General features: G+C 39.8%; 2 protein-coding genes across 5 annotated transcripts in view; one reads left to right on the top strand and one right to left on the bottom strand.

Annotated features, from left to right (window-relative positions):
• Positions 1 to 21,268, bottom strand: part of LOC144038035 (retinol dehydrogenase 13-like) — a 42,542-nt gene that overhangs the window by 5,417 nt on the left and 15,857 nt on the right. Inside the window, exons 2-3 of one of the 4 annotated variants that reach the window (XM_077550093.1) lie at positions 20,541 to 20,600; positions 20,298 to 20,384 (exon numbers count right to left, since the gene is read on the bottom strand). In XM_077550093.1, the coding sequence (XP_077406219.1) occupies positions 20,298 to 20,311 (14 nt within the window). In that variant the 5' untranslated portion in view covers positions 20,312 to 20,384; positions 20,541 to 20,600. Of the gene's footprint in view, positions 1 to 1,209; positions 1,315 to 20,297; positions 20,881 to 21,268 lie in introns of those variants that run through there. The other 3 variants (XM_077550092.1, XM_077550091.1, XM_077550095.1) reach the window with 3 other exon arrangements.
• On the top strand, positions 1,074 to 21,068 carry sbk1 (SH3 domain binding kinase 1). The gene is made up of 4 exons (XM_077550089.1): positions 1,074 to 1,662; positions 11,908 to 12,152; positions 12,240 to 12,442; positions 14,288 to 21,068. The coding sequence occupies exons 1-4, from the start codon at positions 1,625 to 1,627 to the stop codon at positions 15,110 to 15,112; spliced, it is 1,311 nt and encodes a 436-aa protein (XP_077406215.1). The 5' UTR covers positions 1,074 to 1,624; the 3' UTR covers positions 15,113 to 21,068.

The raw sequence follows: 21,268 nt of genomic DNA, 5'->3' as shown, positions 1-21,268 counted from the left end.
ATATATATATATATATATATATATATATATATATATATATATATATGTGTGTGTGTATATGTATATATATGTATATATATTTAAAATAATAATAATAATAAAAATTTAAAAAAAAACATTTATTAAATTTTTTTAATTTATTTGTTTTTTTTAAAAAAGGAGAGCAATGATGATGTCAAATCGAATGAACAATACTGAGCTCTCCTGGAAAAAAAAAAAAAAACTATCCATCCATCCATCCATTTTCTTGACCGCTTTTCCTCACAAGGGTCGCGGAGGGCGTTAACTATAACAACTAAAAACAAGAGACACCCCCCCCCCCAAAAAAAAATTTTATTTTTTATTTTTTTAAATTCCATGTTCTTCTTATGTGGGAAAAGATTAAAAATCAGGGGGTGAAAATAAATTTTGCCCAGCAGAAAAAAATGCGGGTCAGTGACCCCCCCATTTACTTACTGTGCAAATAAATTAGTGATTGTGTGATGGTGTACCCATGCAATGGCTCAATAAAGGTTGAGAAATACTGTTCCTTCCATTTATCGACCCATGCATGCAACCATCCATCCACTAATGATCGTCATGGCTCTTTCAGGTCATTCCTGTCATGTCCAAGCTGTCTCATCAGTTCATCTTAACAAACATTGCTGGCAGGAGAGCTGTTGTTCATCATGTACAGTTAAGGGGACACGCTAGTGCTGTGAATTAATTGCCTAATAGGGACAGTTGGCAAAGTCACCGCGTGAAGTGCCCAAGCTGTTGAATTATGCAAGAGTGAAGCAGCTTGCTCCTTTCGAGTGCCCACATCCATTCAAAGTGCAATAACGGGAGTAGTAGTGCGCTGATTCTACACTCGCGGGTCGGACCCGGGGCTGGAAAAGTGAGTCTCGGACAGGTAGGGGGTAAAACAAAATTACGATCAAGAACTAGTTATTAGAAATTAAATGATTAAATAAAGGAAGCTAGTCAAACACTATCATCACTGACAACCATTGTAGTAGTGGTAAAATTTGAGGGGTAGGCACTAGGACCATGCGCATGTGAGCAGTGCAGACGGCGAACAATGAGGAGAGCCGAGTACTAGGGGACCAGCACAGGAGCAACATCTGAGCCACAAACCATCCCCATCCCCTGCACCACATATTCAACCTCGCACCCCTCTCCCTCACCCCCCCAGGACACGAGAGCAGAGCGGGAGTGGAACGCACTCACCTACGCCGGATATGTGCAGGCTTCTTCTAGCTTCTTGTGTTTGTGAATGACTGGGACTGAAGTGGGTCATGCGGGAACATTGGAGGAGCGAAAGATAAACATCCCCCCTCCCCCCCCTCCCGTGGCGCCCCCCCTTAGCCTTCTGCGAAAGGAGAGATGATCCGAGCTTGCACACCTCAGCACCCAGCATGATGCGATCACTGCATCCGCCTCCGGACAAGTAGTCTCAAAGCTTTTCAAGGAACAGGATGAGAGCCAACTGAGGGAGCGCATCAGTGTTTTTCATCAAGTCTGTCTATCATCCAAGGCTTTGAGATTTTTCAAGGACTTGCACAGGATTCAGAGGATTTTTTTTCCTTTTTATTTATTTTTTTTGTTTATTTGATTTCACCTGTGTGCTTCTGCTGTGCAGAGAATGCAGGACCATGGAGGAGACAGACAAGTCCCCAGCAGGTGAGGACATTGTCCAAATGATCATTATGTGTTATGTTATATATATATATAGGAAGCTAATATCATGTACAATAACAAGTAGTGAAAACAATTATTCTTTATACGCACCAGGAGACTTACATTGTTTTTATATCTTTCATCACTACCTCCCATTTGTTTGGCATTACTTCTGAGGTTCCACAATAGCGCACTTGTTTATAATATACACTAACATGCCATGAATGGACTAGACAAAATCAAGTGAAATAAAGAGCAAATGGAGCCAAAGTGGAAAAGCTTATGCGGCTTTTGTCACCAAAATTGTGCTAGAGAAGCAAGGAAATAAATAAATGACGCTTCAAAAATTGTTACTCATATCACATCAATCTACAAATCCTCCTCACGAGCAGAATACTTTTATAATAAATGTGGTTCCTTCCACTTCATAAATTCATAAACACATTACATCTGCTCATTACCTTAGAGGAAATCCCATAAAAAGGCTTTACGAAGCTTTCCGCGGCTACAATAATTTAACATTGTAGATGATAAAATATAATCATAATCCTAAAACTACCTTTTTTTTCCTTGGAGAAAAAATAATAATAATAATAGTAAAAAATAAATAATCCAAGACTACCACAAGATATAACACAAATGTGAATATTTTTACTACCTCGTGCAAGTGAGTACATCATTTCCTCTAAAGTCGGCAAACATCTGCGTGAAACAGCTTCTCCATCAACCTGCCGCCACCATCTGGGAGGAAACAGCTGTTTAATATAATATCATTATGAGCCTTGTCAATCAATACCTCATGCAGGGTTTCAGTGTACTCTTACAAACGATTTGATTGAGCTCTATTTACGCTCGCTCGCCCTGCACAGTTTTCCAATTAGGGGCTGCTTTTTTTCCGGGCCGGTTAATGCTTGGAGACTGCTCTTTTGTGTCTGCTCAGTGTTGTATACACATGCACATATATCGTGCAATTAAGTCAAATACTTCATAACAGTGGGGGGTGGGGGGGTGAGAGGGGGGGGGGATTAGGGATTTTGTATTATTCTTGTAAATCTCATTATATACAGTACTGTTAGTTTGCCTTGATGTGAATGGTGAAATGGCTCCTTCATTAGGCAAGCCCCCCCCCCCCACCCCAAAGCCCCTCAGACCCAATTTCTGCAGCTCCCATATGACCCCCCCGCCATGTATTCGACATCAAAGCATGTGGCACAAAAGGGGGAGGGGTGGTCTCTCTCATCGGATTCCCCCAATCAAACACTCTCGCTCACATCCAACCTCCCTTGTGGAAGTTGAAGCTGCTGGATTATAATGGTGGGGTTCAAGGGAAGGGGGGAGAGGGGGAGGGGGGGGTACAGTATGTTCCCAAGGCCTTTTATTGAAGTAATGTCACCACTTAATGATCTCTGCACAACATAAAGGCAATGATGATTTGCGTGTAGTCAGTGTTCCTTATTGTGAAAATGTGGCGATTTAGGAAATAGATGTTCTGAATGATCTGAAATAAAATTTGTAGGAAGGATGAAATAAATCAGTAAAATGTCCGCATTGACGTGAGAATGTTATTGTGAACAAAAGTGGTGGTACTGGAAAATGTGGAAATTTGCACTAAGCAAAAAAAAAAGAAAAAGGTTCCCCGTATGTCCCGCGTGTCATAAATAGCTACATAATGTGAAGTTGAAATCATTTGAATTGGTTGAAAGATGTGGTAGGAAGAGGTAAATATTTAAAATATCTTTTAATTTGAGGATTTTATTATGAAAAAGGGAATTTTCGGAATTTGATCAATAGTTTCCAAGAGGTCCTGAATACGCTTAGCTTTTTTGGAAACATTTGAAAAATGCCGGATCTAATCAACAGTTCTGCGGTTGAAAAATTGGAATGTGTTAAATCTGTTGAGAAATGTGGAAGGAGTAGATGATTGAAGTAATATATCACCACTTAAGGGTTGCTGCATGACGGGCAGTTAATTGCGATGATGATTTGAGTGGATTTTGATTGGTGTTTATAGTCAGATGTGCTGCAGTCTAATTGCAGCCGCTAATGAATCTGGATTAGTCCTGTTGTCGGTGTTGGCTTTAATCGCTCTCTTCCTTGTTCTGTATTTGGGTCACATTCGTAGTCAACCGATGACATTTGACAACAGGCTCACTCCACACGCTAACTCACTCGGATCAATGTAGCCTTGTTTTTCCTCCCATTTCTGGGCCTTTGGCAATCCCAGCAGGACGCCAATATAGCTGCCTTTCAACATGCTTGCTCCGTGGGGGTTTTCGGAGGGAAGTGATGATTGGACGCATAGAGGTGAGACAAGTCAGGGACAGGATACACTCACATGGGACCTGCAGACATTAGCGGGAGATTTGCCACTATCTCATGTGCTACTTTTTTGTGCTTTTTTTTTTTGCTTCAGGATAGACCCAATCTGTCATTCACTGACAAGGGCAGTGATACGTTTTAGTACAAGTAAAAACACCAACAGATGGACAGTGAGCTCAGCACACTAATGCTCAGTGGTGTGAAGTAATCAAGTACAAATCGAGTACATTATTGTAGTTAAGTAGAGTTTTCAGGTATCTATTTTTACTTCGCATTCAGATTACTGTATTGATATCCCCCAGTCACTACTCATCCAGGAAACATAAAAATAACAATTACCAAGAGAGGGAGACAGAATGGGAAGCCTGGCGGGTCACCTTTCAGTGCCCTGGGTTTCTTAGATGAAAAAACAAACAAAAAACATAAGAAAGGGGGGGGGGGGGGACAAGCCTACAGCGCTGTCCATTTAAAGGGGGGCACAGCATGAACCCGGAAAACGCTCAGCACATGCAAGGAGATAAGAGCGGGAGAGGAACACAGCGGGAAGCCAAGCAGAAAAAAAATTGTACTGTACATGAATATTAATTTTTCAAATGATTTTTTACTTTTATTTGAAAACAAATATCTACACTTTATCTGCCTTACTTTAAGGCTTGTTGCTTTTTTTTTTCCAACCTCAGCCAATAGATGATGTGAAAAAGACATAAATCCAAAGCGATACAGTAATTGCTGTAGTGACTTGCAATGACTTGCGCACACTCGCAGCCAACAACGAGGCACTCTAAAGTAGTCATGCCAGCCTGCTGCCATGTAGGACTTTTTACACCCCCCCCAACCCAACTCCTTCTCTTCCCCGACTGGTGCTTCCGCCTTTCTCACTGACGCGCAAATACTCATGGCTGACAACGAGGCACTCTAAAGCAGCCACGTCAACGGAGTATCTGATGGGAAAATGCCTATTTCGGGTGTAGGTATAGCTCACTAGGTAATTGCATATCGCAATTGCGCCAGAATGCGAATGACGGCGCTTAAGTTGTGGCAGTATATAGTGGGGCAGGATTTGAAATTTTAGCCACACCCACTCTAAAAAAAATCAAGAAAACGGAAATAGTGAATAACAGTTTAACGCTTTATTCATTTTATTAGTGAAAACTAAACAAGTCTTTGCACATTTTCAGCAATTATAATTAATGTACAGTATTAAGATTTTTGAAAATATGTATCCAAATTCATTTTAAACGGTCTTTAATTAAAGCACTTGAATCCATACTGTCTTCTAATTTTAGACCAGTATCCATACTTATTCTTAAGCACAAAGTGTGAGTACGTTAACTTACATCCTTTATTGGCAGTGCGGTATGAGTCTGATAGGGAGTTCATGTCCATTTTGGAGGCTGTAATTTGTACAATTCAAGGCAAGATGTGTTTCCTCCTGGTTAACTGGAACTCATTCAAATGGAGAACAGGAGACGAGGCAATACATGAGCTCAGTCATCCCCGGTGGATGACTCATCACACCAAAAACAAGTTGTCCATTAGTGTAAAGAGGGAGATGAGGCGAAATCTATTTACTTCGTTTTTTTTCTCCCCTCCCTAAGTCCCTTGTTTGTTTTCAGGAACAGACAAGAGGGACAAGGACAGCGCTATAAAAAGTGTAAACAGTGTAAAGCTGCTGACTCTGATCCCCGGACCCACTTTAGTCATACTGATGTTCTTGCTGAATATTAAAATTCATTTGTTGCGCATGAAAGGGCGCTGCATCATCGTTAATGCCCTCAGTTTTGTCTCTTCAACATCTAAATTGTATTTTTTTTTTTTTTCAGATTTTTTTCAGTTATTGCTGCATCAAATTTAGTGGGAGTGATTACGGTGCAGTCCTACACCGCTGCAAACTACTAATCATAAAAAAAAAGAAAAGAAAAATGTAGACATTTTGTGATTGTGAAAAATACTTATAGCCTCCCATATGATGATGTCCTTATTTTTCGCACAGCACTTCTCAGGAATTACGACTAGAGATTATTTTTAGTCTGTCCTCGCTTTCAAATAGCGTTATAAAGAGATTTGTTTTCACGTTTATGTAGTGGGATAGAAAACTTGTCAAGAGGATCAAAACATGCCTAACGTATAACAAGTGCGTGAGCTGCTTTAAATTGCTTACAGATTATTTAGACTGAGTGGGACTGGATTTAATAACCCACAGACGACAAACTGTGCCTGGGGCTCATCTGCGGCGTCTTTAGCCACCTGAGAGGACAAGAAGTGAGCGGTAATGAAAAAAATAAACTGCTTAGCTTTCTGTTTAGTCTGTTTAGCTTAATGCTAACAAACAATATATACAGAATACCTAAAACAATTTAACCAATGGATAGTGCTTCAAAATATGACAAATGGTGGAGCAGCACATAATCTCCTCTGAGGCATATATTCTTTGTCCTCTGCAAAGAAGATAGACACATCACAAGGAGCAGCACAATGTCCTTTGAATTGAAGTAAAATGTGGCAAAAATTGTTTAATTCTTAACATTTTATACAATTATGTCATTACAGTATGTTTTCAGAAAGTACAATATAACTATTTTGCTAATTGTTGTAATTTTACAAGGCTGGGACAGATTAGTGGCATTTCCATTCATTTAAACGTCAAGTGACCAAACACAGAAAACAGGTGTTGCGGGATGTTGGAGATGCGCGCACTTTGACGTCAATTTCTGTTGACAGCAGAGGGCAGTAGAATGTAAAAAAAATGCCACAGATGTATAAAAACAGGTAGATTAATCTAGTGATGGCAAAATGAAGCTTCATGAAGCATTTGCGATACTTTTTGACTCCTCTAGATGGTGCTCTTGGTTTAAAAATAAAGGCAAGTGCAATAAAAATTGATTACATTTCCATTGCATCTTTGAATCATGAGTGCCATCTTGAGGAGTCAAAAAGTATCGCAAGTGCTTCATGAAGCTTCATTTTCCCATCACTAGATTAATCTTCTTATTCCACCAACGCAATGTTAAACATAAAACCATGTTTTTGACTAATAATCTTCGACTTGACTTCCATTAAATACAATAAAATATCCAACAAATACAAAAATAATGACAAAACTGAACACAGGTATCTACAACAAGGTGATTAAATGTTGTTGTTTTTTTAAATAGCTTAAGTTGAATAATTTAGTATTAAAATTGTGTAAAAATTTAAAAAAAGGATAATAAAAAGTACTTAGATCCTAACAGTCCCTAAGCAGGTGCTTAGTTGGCTTTTGCCGCCTCTGATCACAGCTGCTGGTGGGACACAAGGCCCCCTTCTATGTAGCATCACTGTCACACTCAGGACCCTTTGAGCCTCCCAAATAATCTCATCATTTTGCCGGAGAAGCGCATAAATTCCCACACGCACCTTCCGGGCATAACACTGCGGTTTGTGGATCACACCTACGACGGTCATCACAGCTGCACCGTCGCATATCGGAAGCATAATCCACTTTTAAAGAGGAAATGGGCACATAGCATTCCTCGCTGTGGGTGGGGTGGGGGGGGGGATTGTTCTTTGTGGGGACCTAAGTAATGTGATTGTGAGCTTTGCTGGAGTGACTTATTTGGAGGACTACTTTTGAACTTTTACTTGAATGACATTATTCTAACAGTAATGTTTTTATTTGAGAACAATTTGTGGCAGTGGTTCTCAAACTTTTTTCATTTTTTTTTTTTGCCAAGTTACCCTAAAGAAATATTAGCTCCCCAAGTAGTACCTTAGCCAAAATTAAAATTCAGTCGGCCTAATTTTTTTAAAATTCAAAACTAGAGAGGTTTTATTCGTAAAGCTGTAATGTTATCAGCAAAATGACGTTTCTAAAAATAAAGTTTAGGAGAAAAACTTTAATTATACAAAATTATACATGAATAAAGTCATAATATTATGGTACATGGGAAAAAAATATTATATATATATATATATATATAAATAAATATATATATATATATATATATATATATATATGTATATGATATTATGGGAATAATAACCTTGGAGGTTACAGGAATAAAGTTTAAATATTAATTAATATTTAAAAAAAAAACTAAAATAATGAAATAAAAAACATTTGCACCAAAAACAAAAAATGAAACAACAATAAAGTCATGATATTACGTGACCAAGATTTGTAATTTATGAGATTAATGTCAAAGTATTTTGAGTAAAAACTTAAGAACTTTGAAATAATAACGTAAGGGAAATTAACCCTTTGAACTTAAAACGATTGAAAGCTGTCATTTTTTTTAGGCAAATAAAGCTGTATTATTACAAGAAAATAAGATAATAATTTTACAAGAATAAGTCAAAATACTGCTATTATATATACTACAGGAAAATCAAATAAAACTCGCTGATTCAATTTAAATGTAATGCACATAACAGTTTACAAGCAGTATTTAAAGGTTAAATGTGCTAAAAAAAACGTTGGTGTGCTTGTACCACACTTTTAGGAACCACTGCCCTAGTACATATACATAAAAATATCCATGAAAACCCAGTAGAGGAAGTTTCAAGAAAAGCTTAATATCTTGTGGGCAGAGCTGGATAAATATAGCCACAGGGCAAATGCGGCAGGATGTGACAATTTGCAAAGCTTGTTCTTGGCTTCTTCTTCTTCCAGTCCAGGAGGAAAATAATCACCGCCGCAGAAAATAGAAAGAGCGCCCCGTGTATTCCATATGTGCTCGTATCGCCGCTGACTGATCACACGTCTTGATTTGAGCCTGGAGATGATTATGTAAGACGCTGTGAATCCTGTTGCCTACTCGCGCCAACTGTGCCCACTCGACTGTGAGTTGCCTTTAGGGAGTCCGAAAAAGACTTGATCGCGCTCCGCGTGGACCAGTCTTGGGCACGGGTTTTTGTGGTTAAACATTTAAAGAGGACAATTGGAAGCTTGGTCTTTGCATGGCTCACAGACTCAAACTGATAAAAGTTGACCTTTTAAATGAATTTTAAAACTGATGGTATTTCCAAATAATGAAATGGTTTTCTTTAATATGATAATTATTGTACTTTTTTTTTTTTTAATAATGGTCATTTGAACTAAATTACTAGGATTGGGTCCAACTTAATTTGCTTGATTTAAAAGGGAAGTCAGCTCCCCCCCCCCCCCCCAAAAAAATTTTTTTTGGGGGGGGGGGGGGCAATAATATGTTTTATGGAGCCTTACTAGTCTAAATATGGTATCCTGGTTAATATTGTGTTAGTGAAATATGAGTTAAGCAGCATTTTTTATCAATATCAGAAGGCGACCATTTTGCCACTTGCTGTCGACTGAAGATGACATCACAGTTGTGATGTCATCTTCAGTCGACAGCAAGTGGATAAAAACGGCTGGATTTTGCTTCATAACTCACAATGTCATGTTTAGACTAGTGAGGTCACATATATTATTGTCAGGAAATGTTTAATGTTGACTTCCCCTTTAAGATACATTACAGGCCTAACTATGATGGTTAAAAATCTGTGATATAGAAAATCAATTACATTTTTTTAAAAAAATAATAATAGTTTTACTCCTCCCACATTAAAACATGCTTAAAAGTACAGTATTAAAGCAATACACTAAATGCAGAATTAATTGTGGTTATGTCCTTTGTAGTGGCTGTCACTGGATAGACCTAAACTGGAGCTCTGCCGAGAAAATGGGTTAGAGGAGACAGGAACAACAAGCTTATCTGTTAGCTTGGACTGTCGGGCGAAACAGGCCATCAGCAAAATTACTCCTAGTGATTGGATGGATGATTACTTCGTATTTTCCCCCCCATTTAAACTGATCCATTCTTTTTCCAAGTCTTTTTACACTCTAACCAAACACACTTGCCCGATTTAACTGAGCAGCCAGTGCTGTAGAACGAAACCCCAAATGTGCTGTCAGTCAAAGCAACGGGTGATGATGTTTTGTTTCCCAGAAGGCAACGTGGCATATTTTAACCGGAATACAACTCAAAGCTGTCAGCCATTTGTCTCCATTTGTTGGCTCTTCTACCTGCTCCGATTGATTTTCCCATCACCGTGTGCCAGTAAGTGCTGTGAGGCCAGTCATTCTCGTGGCGAGCTCCACAAAGTGATGTCCGACGCGTGTACTCAGGGCCCTTCCCTTTGCGCATGCACTCCTCTGAAATGGATTTCATGCTAATGAGAGTCTGTTAAAACGCCTCTGATTTAGTCCTCCTTTGGGGTATACTACGAACAAAACAAGATCGTGTAGACAGGCAAATACAAGAGGGCAATTAGCAGGAGCCTATTATCCGGCGAGGAATTTTATTTGGTGACTTAAGTGGGGAGTCAACATGGAAAATTCCTCCTAGCAAGCCATAGCAAAAGCTACACTCTTAAAACTACTGGGTTGAAAGTAACATAAATTGGGTGAAATAGTGAAGGAAGGAAGCACACTCTGCACGGCCCTGGCTTAAAATTCTAATTTAAAACCCTATTTTGAAACCTTAACTATACTTTAGAACCCTATTTTTAACTTTGACTGCCAACCGTTTTCAGAAAAGGGATGCCGTGGGTGCCAGCCGATTTAAGCATTTTTGACTGATCTTTCAAGGTCCACAGAAAATTATGTGTTTGGACTATGGAAACACAGACTACCAAATGAAAGATTGGACTCTCATCTTTCATCAGAAAAAAAAGTTTGTTTCTACCTTATTCCGTTTTTCAGTAATCAACAATAGAAAATGGTTAGTTTCACCTCTGTTTTGAAAAAAAAACGTCTTTTAACGTCTTTGGCACTCCTCCATAGGATTTTACTAAACGTTATTTAACGTTTTTGGCAGTCAAAGAGTTAAACCCAAACCCTATGTTGAAACCCTACTACAAAATATAAACCTACCTTAAAACCCTAATTTGATACCCCAACACTAGTTTAAAAGCCTACTGCGAAACCCTAACCTTAGTACCTTAGTTTGAAACCATAACTCTACTATGAAACCTGAGGTCACACATTTTGACAGTTGCATCCATCATCCAAAACTCAAAACACTTTGAAACCTTAAAACCCTATTTTGAAACCCCAACCAGAGTTTAAAACCCTCATTTGAATCCCTACCTATAGTTAAGTGTCGTGTGTATAAAACAATCTATCATAAAAAAAAAAACAATCATCATACCTAAATAAAACAATGGATGGATGGATGGAAATTACAGATGCAAAGAAAATGTGACTTTTATGAACAATAAAAACAGTTGGTTGAAAAATAAAAAAAAATTTAAAAAAATTGGGTAAGGGTGTCAGGCGATTAAATGTTTTAATTGTAATTAATTGCATGACTTCAATAATTAACTCGTGATTAATCCCACATTTTAAATCTGTTCTAAATGTACAATGAAATGTACAATAAACAAGTTTTCATACTCTTGTTAACACAAAAGTGGAAAAAATGTTAAACTAATAGAAATATGGTTGCATCTTTTAGTCATTGATACAGTAATTTCCTAATAATTCATAAATTTGAGTTAAAATTAAAAAGCTGTACTGTGCTGTAAAAAAAAACGAGTGTGATATTGATTTGTGTTAAGGTCATTTTTCTGCCACTAGATGGCATAATTGCATTTGTAAGACATTGGAGACAGCTCAGTCTAATCTTTAACATGAAGTAACTTAAATTAAACAAATTTTTAATATTGTAAAATACAACTTGACCCCAGACTCCACAAATATATGCATTATTATTAAATTTATTACTGCTAAATTTTGACGTGGAAGTGTTTGCTGCGTTGCGACTGGAATTCCCCCAGTCATTAATGGCACGTTTAAAAAATGTGTGGCGTTTAAGGAACTTAACTCAAAACTAACGCACCAATTTTGACACCCCTAATAAATGGACAAAAGACTGCTAAAAGGATACTCCTTTATTTTCTAAAGTACTATTTTCCTTTCCTTTCCATCAGTCTGCCGCACAGTGTCAAGGCCAGCCTGTCCCTTTCTCCAACCGGGCCAGGCCGCGTGGGCAGCGGCGGGGGCTCCCCTACATCTAAAATGGCCCCCGAGGGAGTCGGGGTGCCTGTGGAGGACATGCAAGCTTTGGCCATCACTTCGCTGTCTGCTGCAGATGTAGCCAAACAATTTGAGCAGATCCGCGAGCTTGGGAAAGGCACGTACGGCAAGGTGGACCTGGTAGCCCACAGGAGCCAAGGTGAGCGCATGCTAAACATGAGCACATACATGTTGTGGATCCATCCAGTATCACATTTGTCATCATATTCCCGTCTGCTCTTTTCAGGCACTAAAATGGCGCTGAAATTTGTTACCAAAAACAAGACCAAGCTGAAGAGTTTCTTGCGGGAGTACAGTCTCACAGGCTCGCTTAGCTCAAGCCCGTTCATCATCAAAGTCTTGGACGTGCTCTTTGAGACGGAGGACAGCTACGTATTTGGACAAGAATACGCTCCCGCCGGGGACCTATTCGACATCATTCCCCCACAGGTAGCGCCATCATGCCCGTCTCCACCAATCATCGTCTTGGCTCCGACAGCGCTGCTCCAATCATGTTCAGACGGCGCGCTTTTAACAAGCTCTCCTGGGGCTGGAGCCTTTTCTCGGTTGGATCGCTGTGAGAGCAGCTCTGACTTTGCTTTAGAACTATTTCGCTCGGCTTTCTCATTAAAATTGCAATTGCGGCGCAACGCGAGACGAGAGGCGTTTACTTCACTTTTTCTTATTGGAGAAAATCAGTGTTCCCCTTGAACTTTAGTTTTTCTTTTGCTTTTTTAACGACTCGGTGAAATGCATTATTATTTGGTATTATCTGGACAAAAGTATTGGGACACCTGGCTCGTACTGTACTGCAATTTGGGTTCCTATTACTGGGTATTGCGTCGGGGTAGGCAAACTACAGAGATTAAATTATCAATAAATTCAGCGTTATTAATCTTTTTTTTGTTTTTGTTTAAGGCCGGTAATGGAATTAATTCTATTATATTTATTGTTATTTTATTTATGAATTAACAGTAGACTCAACACAAAGAAAGCATATTATTAACTTTATTTCAATACAATTTCTCTCCTATGAAACACAAATGTTCAACAAAACCACCGACAATGATTCATTTGACTGTATAATTTGTAAATATTAATTTAGATTAATTATATTATTGTTGATGTAGTTGAACACATACAGTGGGCAGCTTACAATTCTACTTCTTCCTTGCTTCTTATTTTTGTTTGTTTCCTCTAAAAACACTATCCCTGAAACCATTTTTGTTGCCGAAATGACACAATTTCCCCCATTTGTAGATTAATAAAGGTTATGTAGGGTAATCTAGTCTATAAAACATATTGAAAAGGATATATACACAGTACATTTTGTGAAGTACATTTTGCTCTAAACAGTCTATTTGGTTCCACTCTAAACAGAGCAAAATTTACACTTGGAAGAGTGTAAAAATTATATCATTTTATTTTTACTGTGTACGAGAGACTTTGCCTATTCCATAAAATAAACCTATTAATGATTTTTCACTCACAAATTCTAAGTAAATTTTACAAGGGAAGATTTTGCCTAGTTTTTATTTTATTTTTATTTTTTTAAAGTAAAGTCACTCAAGGGTTGAGTAACAAACCCACAATTTCAGGTTGGGAAACTCCCTGAGCCATGCAGCTCCTATTGTGTGTTGGTAAATTGCTTGTGTCAGCTGGAATCTTCGTACCTCCAAGAGACCAAAAACGATGGTCTCATTTTGGATATTACAAAAAACAGTTGGGTCAAAATTAACCCAACTATGGGTCAAAAATGGACCGATCCTCTACTTAGGTCGATTTGATCCAACTTTGAGTCAAGAAATCAACGTAAAACAACTCATAAATATTGATCAGATCCTTTACTTGGGTCAAAAAATTGGGTCATTTTGTATAAAACAACCCAGTAAGTTGGGTCAAATTGACCCATAACGTGGATTGGTCCATTTTTGATCCACAATTGTGTTACTTTTGACCCAACTATTTTAAGAGTTTAGCAAGCAGTACGAGTGGCACAGCTCCAAGCTGCAGGACGTGAGTTCGTTCATCAAACCTTGTGTAACTTTTTTTTTTCCTTCTAAAATTTTGTCATGCGAGCCAATTCTCTCATACGCAGTAAAAAATACTTTGAGTAAAATTTACGCTGAATATTTTACTCTCTTCCAAGAGTAATTTTTACTTTGTTTAGAGTGGGGCCAAATCTTTTTACAGTAAAATGTACTCTGCAAAATGTACTGTGTAGGATGTCTACTACTTTATTATCAAATTTATTATATGTAGTATTTCATCATCTGATCTGTGTCTTCCTCCCAGGTGGGCCTCCCAGAAGAAATGGTCAAACGCTGCATGCAGCAACTAGGCCTGGCCCTAGACTTCATACACAGTAAAAGCTTGGTGCACAGGGACGTCAAGCCAGAAAACGTGCTGTTGTTTGACCGCGAGTGTCGCCGCATCAAGCTGGCCGACTTTGGCATGACCCGCCGGGTGGGCTGCCGTGTGAAAAGGGTAAGCGGCACCATCCCCTACACGGCTCCAGAGGTGTGCCGGGCCAGCCGCACCGAGGGCTTCCTGGTCACGACCAGTTTGGACGTGTGGGCTTTTGGAGTTCTGGTCTTCTGCATGCTCACGGGTAACTTCCCCTGGGAGGCCGCACTGCTAACCGACGCCTTTTACGAGGAGTTTCGACGATGGCAGAAAGCCGGATGCCCCGTGGGAACGTATCCGTCGCAGTGGCGTCGATTCACAGACGACGCACTGCGAATGTTCCAAAGGCTTCTCGCCGCCGAGCCGGAAAAACGTTGCGGGGTCAAGGACGTCTTCTGCTTTGTCAAATACGAGCTGGTGAGCGAGCTCAGGCGCAGGGCGTCCTACCGCGCCAAGAGAGGCGAACGGTCCAGCTCGGGGGTGTGCACCGGCAACTGCACTTCGTCCTCATCCACTTCTTCTTCCTCCTCACGCACGACCCACAGACACCCGGAGCCTTCCACTCCCCCTGGAACCTCCTGCCTTCGCCCAGCTCCCCTCAAACGGAGCGTCCTGTCTGACCCTAGAGAGGAGGCTGGACAGCAACAGCCTCCAGGACGGGATAAGAACAAAAGCCAGATGGTGATGGCCACTGCGATTGAAATCTGTGTGTAACCAGATGACTTCGCAGTCATAACAAAGTGCTCTCTATATGTAAAGTCCATCTGAAAAGGCAGTTTAAGAGAGAAGCTCAGATCAAACTGGAAATAAACGTCACCCCTTAGCTGCCTGGTTTTAAAGGCCTTCTAGGTTGCGATTCACGGCCAAAGACGGCTGAACATCCAACCGCGCCAAGGGAGGAAAACCGTCCAGCTAGGAAGTGTTCACTAGCAACTGCACTTCATCTTCCTGCACTTCTTCTTCTTTGTCACACACCTCCAACAGACTCCTGTAGCCTCCTGCCTTCATCTAGCTCCACTCAAATGGAGGCTGGACACAGTAGCAGTCTCCGGGACAGGAACAAAAAAAAAGCCAGATGGTGATGGCCACTGCCATTGAAATATGAGCCCACTTGCATCCATCTGTTTTCTACAGTATACTGCTCTAAATATGTTTAGGGTCGGTCAAGAAACTGGATCCTATCCAAGCTGACTCCGGGGCGAAGGTGCAATAGTGCGGCTCATACTCCTGGAGACAAATTCCTTGTGTGTTTTTACATACTTGGCCAATAACGATGATTCTGATCCTGAGGCGGACTTCACCCAAGACTGGTTGTGTCAGTCAGATACAGGACACACGTAGAGACAGATAAAGACAGGGAACAGTATCACTACAGTGACTCCTGAGCACACTCTAGTAACCAGATCCAGATCATCTTAAAAGGCGCTTTAACAGAGAAGCTCAAGATCATACTGACATCCGTCAGGACCCGGGATTCATGGCCAAAGACGGCTGAAAGAGTGTCCTTCCGCACCAAGAGGGATAAACGGTCCAGCTCGGGGGGGGGGGGGGGGGGATGTACTGGCAACTGTAGTTTATCTTTAACATCGTCTTCTTCCTGCCTTCCACGCCTCCTGGAACTCTTGCCTTGAAACTCCCCTGAAACTGAGCGTTCTCTCCGACCCCAGAGAGGAGGCTGGACAGCACCGGTTTCCAGGACAGGAACGAAATCCAGATGGTGATGGCCAGCATTATTTATGTCTAAGAGATCTTCTGCAACAAACTTTGAACATGCCAAACAAGTGATTTCCTCCCGCACTGTGGCGCGGTGCTAATGATCACGTAGTAAGACACTCCATGGAAATGACTTCCCCATCACTTGTCACTTTATAGCGGGGGAGCTCTCACACCTTTTGGGTCCAGGGATCCACCTCAGTATCTCAACGCCAGTTAAATATAATTACAATGTGTGAATGATACAACTGAGGACACCAGTTTGAGGACCACTGCTTTTCTCATATCACTTCAGAGACTCCAGATCTCTCCGAGGCCAGCGATTCTAAAGCAACATTTGACTTTGTCGCCCACTGCATTACCACACCGATGATCACGAAATGGACCTCCATGTAGCAGTTTGTACGGAACACGTTTTCCCGTGTCCCAGTGACGTGCATCACCTCAGGACATTTGAGCGGATCACTTCCTGTATTATTAGTAATCCATTCCGGTAAATCCATCGTCTGCATCTGTTGGACTGCTCAGCTCCATTTACGGGAACATTTTACGAGCGCAAAAGTGTGAACAATAACAAGGAGAGAATATGTTTTTTTGTTTTTTTTTGTTTTCCTTTTCTAAGTGTGTGTGTTTGGATTGTATGTGTGAGTTTCCAACACTAAAGCACAATATGTTTCTAAAGGATGAGGAATCTCACTCCATGTTGTAGTTATATTTGGTATTTTCAAAAAGTGCTCTGTAATATCAGGTAGTTCGACTACGTAGCTGTACTCGTTTTCTAAATCAGGGGATTTGGTCACTGTCAGGTTAACGCATTGTATGTAGCAACTAAATAGGACGGAATGTATAGTTTTGTCTCACTTGAGATACTCTAAATAGAGCCTATGAAGGTGTTTAACACAGTAGCTGCTACTTTTTCTTCAACTATGAGTGTTTTGCTGGATTTGAATCAGTGGTGGGAGGCACTCTTGGATTTGTAGAAACTGAACTGCTTTTTGTTTCCAGCTAACAGTACACTTCTTTTTGCAAACTGGTGGGGGGCTCACTCTATATACAGTATGTAATTTGAGACCAAATTATTTGAAATTCCAGACCCTTGTCTTTGTTCTTATTTTACACGGAAAAATTGATGAATGATGTTTGGTGGAAACTAGGGCTGAACATTTTTGAAAAACATTCTAATTGTGATTTCCCACCCCTCCCCTCAGTATTAAATCCTCTGCCCATGTATTCTTAACAAACATTGTCATTGACGTCTATAGCCGTCAATGGCAATGAATTAGTGAATCATCAAATTATCCAGACATTATTGACTAGTCAAATAAATAAAATATACATAAAAATGAAACTGAAAGGAAGTAGAGGTTCTTTTTTTTTTGTCCAAATCACCTGATCTTAATTTGATTAACTGTTCAGCCCTAGTGGAAACATTAATTGGCCTGTTTTGGGATGCATTTAGGTTGACACAAACGATGCATCGGCATCATTAAAATGTGTGCTAATCTGTAACTATTTACAGTGCTTCACTTTTTTAACATTTAACTCTTTGACTGCCAAAAACGTTATATAACGTTTAGTAAAATCATATGGAGGAGTGCCAAAGACGTTAAAAGACGTTTTTCTTTTCAAAACATAGGTGAAACTAACCATTTTCTATTGTTGATTACTGAAAAACGGAATAAGGTAGAAACAAACTTTTTTTCTGATGAAAGATGAGAGTCCAATCTTTCATTTGGTAGTATGTGTGTTTCCATAGTCCAAACACAACATTTTCTGTGGACCTTGAAAGATCAGTCAAAAATGCTTAAATCGGCTGGCACCCACGGCATCCCTTTTCTCAAAACGTCTGGCAGTCAAAGAGTTAATAGATTTTGAACATCTCAAAAGGACTTTTGTTATTATGTGGTGATGTAGGATTTTGAGGGAGGAAAAAAATATTCCATTTTGGAATAAGGCTGTAACATAACAAAATGTGGAAATAAAGCATTGGGAATACTCTCCAGATGCTTTGTACGCTGGCTTTTAATGAACCCGCCCGACTTTCCTCCCTGAGTAGATCCCAGGTGTTTGTTATCTGGAGAAGTGCCCTCTGTGTCATCCGCTATTGTTCCGCAAACTGATGATTGATTGGATCCTTCGCTTCAGCCTCCAAACAGTCGCGGCTAATTACGAGAAAGCAGCGTGTGAATACTTACAGCGTGCGTAGAACCGCTCATGTTTGTGTCGATGTTGTTTTGATCATCAGCGTCAACCCCCAACCCCCCCACCCCCATTCCCCCGAAGTTTTCGCGCTGACAGCCCATCAGCTCTGTTGCTATAGCGACAGTGCCACACTGCTGCTGTCGTTGGGCTTCTGTCCTCCTTGAGTGTAATTGAGCGCAAATTAAACAATTTCGCAGCCGTTTGGAACAATTGCTCGGTTTATCTCAGTGAACAAGACTGGCAGAGATAACGATAAAATAGTACAATGTGTCCGTAAAGTCTCGTTATAATTTAAACTTTTATTATTAAAAGCATTTGATGAAATACGGTGTTTCCTGTTTCCATACAAACACAATGTTATTAAAAACTTTGATAGCAACTGAGCGCATGGAACAAATCTGATTAACATATCTCATCAATTGATTTTCTTAATTTAAATTGTAAAGAGTCTTTTTGTCCCTCAAGATACTAACTGCACTAGCGCAGAGCTAATTGTGCTATTCCAAGTATATTCCCGACCTGCAAAAGTTAAACACCGTATAACCTCAAAAAGCGGCCTCCACTCCAATAAACTAAGGTGAGTCATCCACACCTCCCTTCGATTAGATGCCCCCCCACCCCTCCAGAAAAAACACTTGGTGCCCCCAGGTAGCTGCAATAACCTTTTCTATTGCCACGTTAATTTCCCCCAAGCAGCAAAGTTCACTTGGGTGCACTACATATGGATTTGCTTGGCGGGTGTGTAGGCAGAATGAGTTCCAGAAATAGACACCACCTTCCAATAAACACATGGTGATCTCTGCAATGGAGGAATTAGACACTCCTATTTGAGGAAATAACGCTATAATTGCAGTAACTTTGACTGTACATTTCTAAAAAAAATTAACCGAAGGCCAAATAGATTCCTGCTATCTAAAAAAAGATGCCTCCTTCAAATAAACACTTGGCTTTTTAGTCCGTCGACACTCCCAAATACTTTGTGAGATGGGCAAAAGCGGTGCCTTGTACTATTTGTAAAAATTTAAGGCATCCTCTAAAATGGATGCCTCCTTCAAATAAATGCCTAGTTGTCTGCAGAGTTGAGAAAATAGAGGCTTCCAGCCACTATAGCAATACCTACGAGGTTACTGAACCATTTGTACAAATTATGGTCTCATGTCAAATAGATGCCTTCATCAAATAAATGTCTGGCACTGTATTATATTAAATGGACGTTCCCAGAAATTATTTGAAAATATAAAGATAAAAGCAGTATCTTTTATCATTTGTCTAAAATAAGGCCTCCTTTGAAATAGACGCCTGCTTCAAATAAATGCATGGTATTCTGTGCAGTTGAGTAAATAGATGCTCCTTAAGGGTACAGTACCACATTTCCACAAATTAAGACCTCCTTCAAATAAATCCCTGATACACTGCACAATACCCTGAGTGAATATACTATAGACATTCCTGGTCACTATTTGAGGAAATAAAGGCATACGCAAAAAGAAAAAAATTTGCACCATCACATTTGTATGACTAAAGGCCTCTCAAATAAATACCTCCTTCAAATAAACACCTGATTCACTGCACAGTCAACACAAATCGACACAGTCGCAATTTGAGGAGATGAAAGCACAAGCAATACGTATCTACCGTAAATTTGTTCAAATAAAAGCCTCCTCTAAAATAGACACCTCCTTCAAACAAACGCCCGGTACTGTCTGCAGTTGAGTATATGAAGAACCCTTATTGGAGGAAAGAAAGGTATAAAAGCTCAGTAAAACTATTGCACCCCTAAAAGTCTGTTTAGATTGCAGGATTTTACATTTCAGTTACATCAGATGCAATCAAAACATGGTTGAATGCCAGACTTGAAAAACGTGCGACTGCTTTACAAGATGAGCTCGAACCGCAGGCCAGCATCACGTAACCTCCGCTAATTGCAACCCGTTTCAAAGGCTGTCGTCACACGCATCCCGAAAACAAATCAATAGCGGCTCACCTTGACCTTCTCATTCCGATGCTTGACGGTCGGACGAGACAGACGCTCGCAATTAGCCTGGGTGTCCATGTTGTCCAATGAGCTTATCTGCATAGTAGAAAAAGGTCAGGATTAGATAGACAGTAGGTGTGCATATGTAACAAAACACATTATATAACAAAAAAAGTCATCGTGAGCCGACATGACTCAATATGATGCCGCGTGACTGTTACATTATTCACCGAGCGATGCAAGACGTCTTACGTGAGCATCATTGTTCTTCTTCTGTTGCTGCTCAAGGACTGTTAATACAGCGATTTTCACCTTCAAGGACAAAAGGTTTTGAAATCTGTGTGAGAAGATAGTAAACCAGTTTTCCCCCCAAACTTTGTTGCGCCATTAGAAAAATGACCACCAAACAAAAATGTCACAAAAGGTATAAAGCCAAAATGATGGATGAAAAGATTAACTGTGTCTTCTGCCATCTAGTGGAAGAGCATTTAATTATTCTGCCTGACATTATACATCACTGGCATAGATAGATGAACAGAGATACTAAATATTATAACAAATCATTTTCAGGCCAAATCAGCGAAACGTAATGGTTTTCCACAGCACACCTGATGATCTCTCGTGGCACACAATGGTTGGGAATTATTGCAATAAGCAATCCTTTTTTTTTTTTTGTGCCATCAATAGTTGCTGTAAAATCTTGTAAATACTCTGTATCTTTAATAAAAATGAGAGAGATGTTAATATATGTTGAAATAAAAATACAATTGTGCGCCACTTCTTATGACTCCTTTTTTAGTAGTGTTTGCTCATCAACAGTCATTTTAATGTCATCATAGTGTAATTCAATAAACTATGTTACATATTTGACATACATTTGAACTTTTATATTTTGTATTCTGACCTCATCTACGAATGACCTGGCTTACCCGCCTGCTGTTTTTGATAAAGGTCATCTTGGAACCATATGTGATTTCCTG

This window comes from Vanacampus margaritifer, chromosome 18 (genome assembly GCF_051991255.1).
Source record: "Vanacampus margaritifer isolate UIUO_Vmar chromosome 18, RoL_Vmar_1.0, whole genome shotgun sequence".
NCBI lineage: Eukaryota > Metazoa > Chordata > Actinopteri > Syngnathiformes > Syngnathidae > Vanacampus > Vanacampus margaritifer.
Note: the sequence above shows the minus strand (reverse complement) of the source record. Positions and strands in the feature narration are given on the sequence as shown.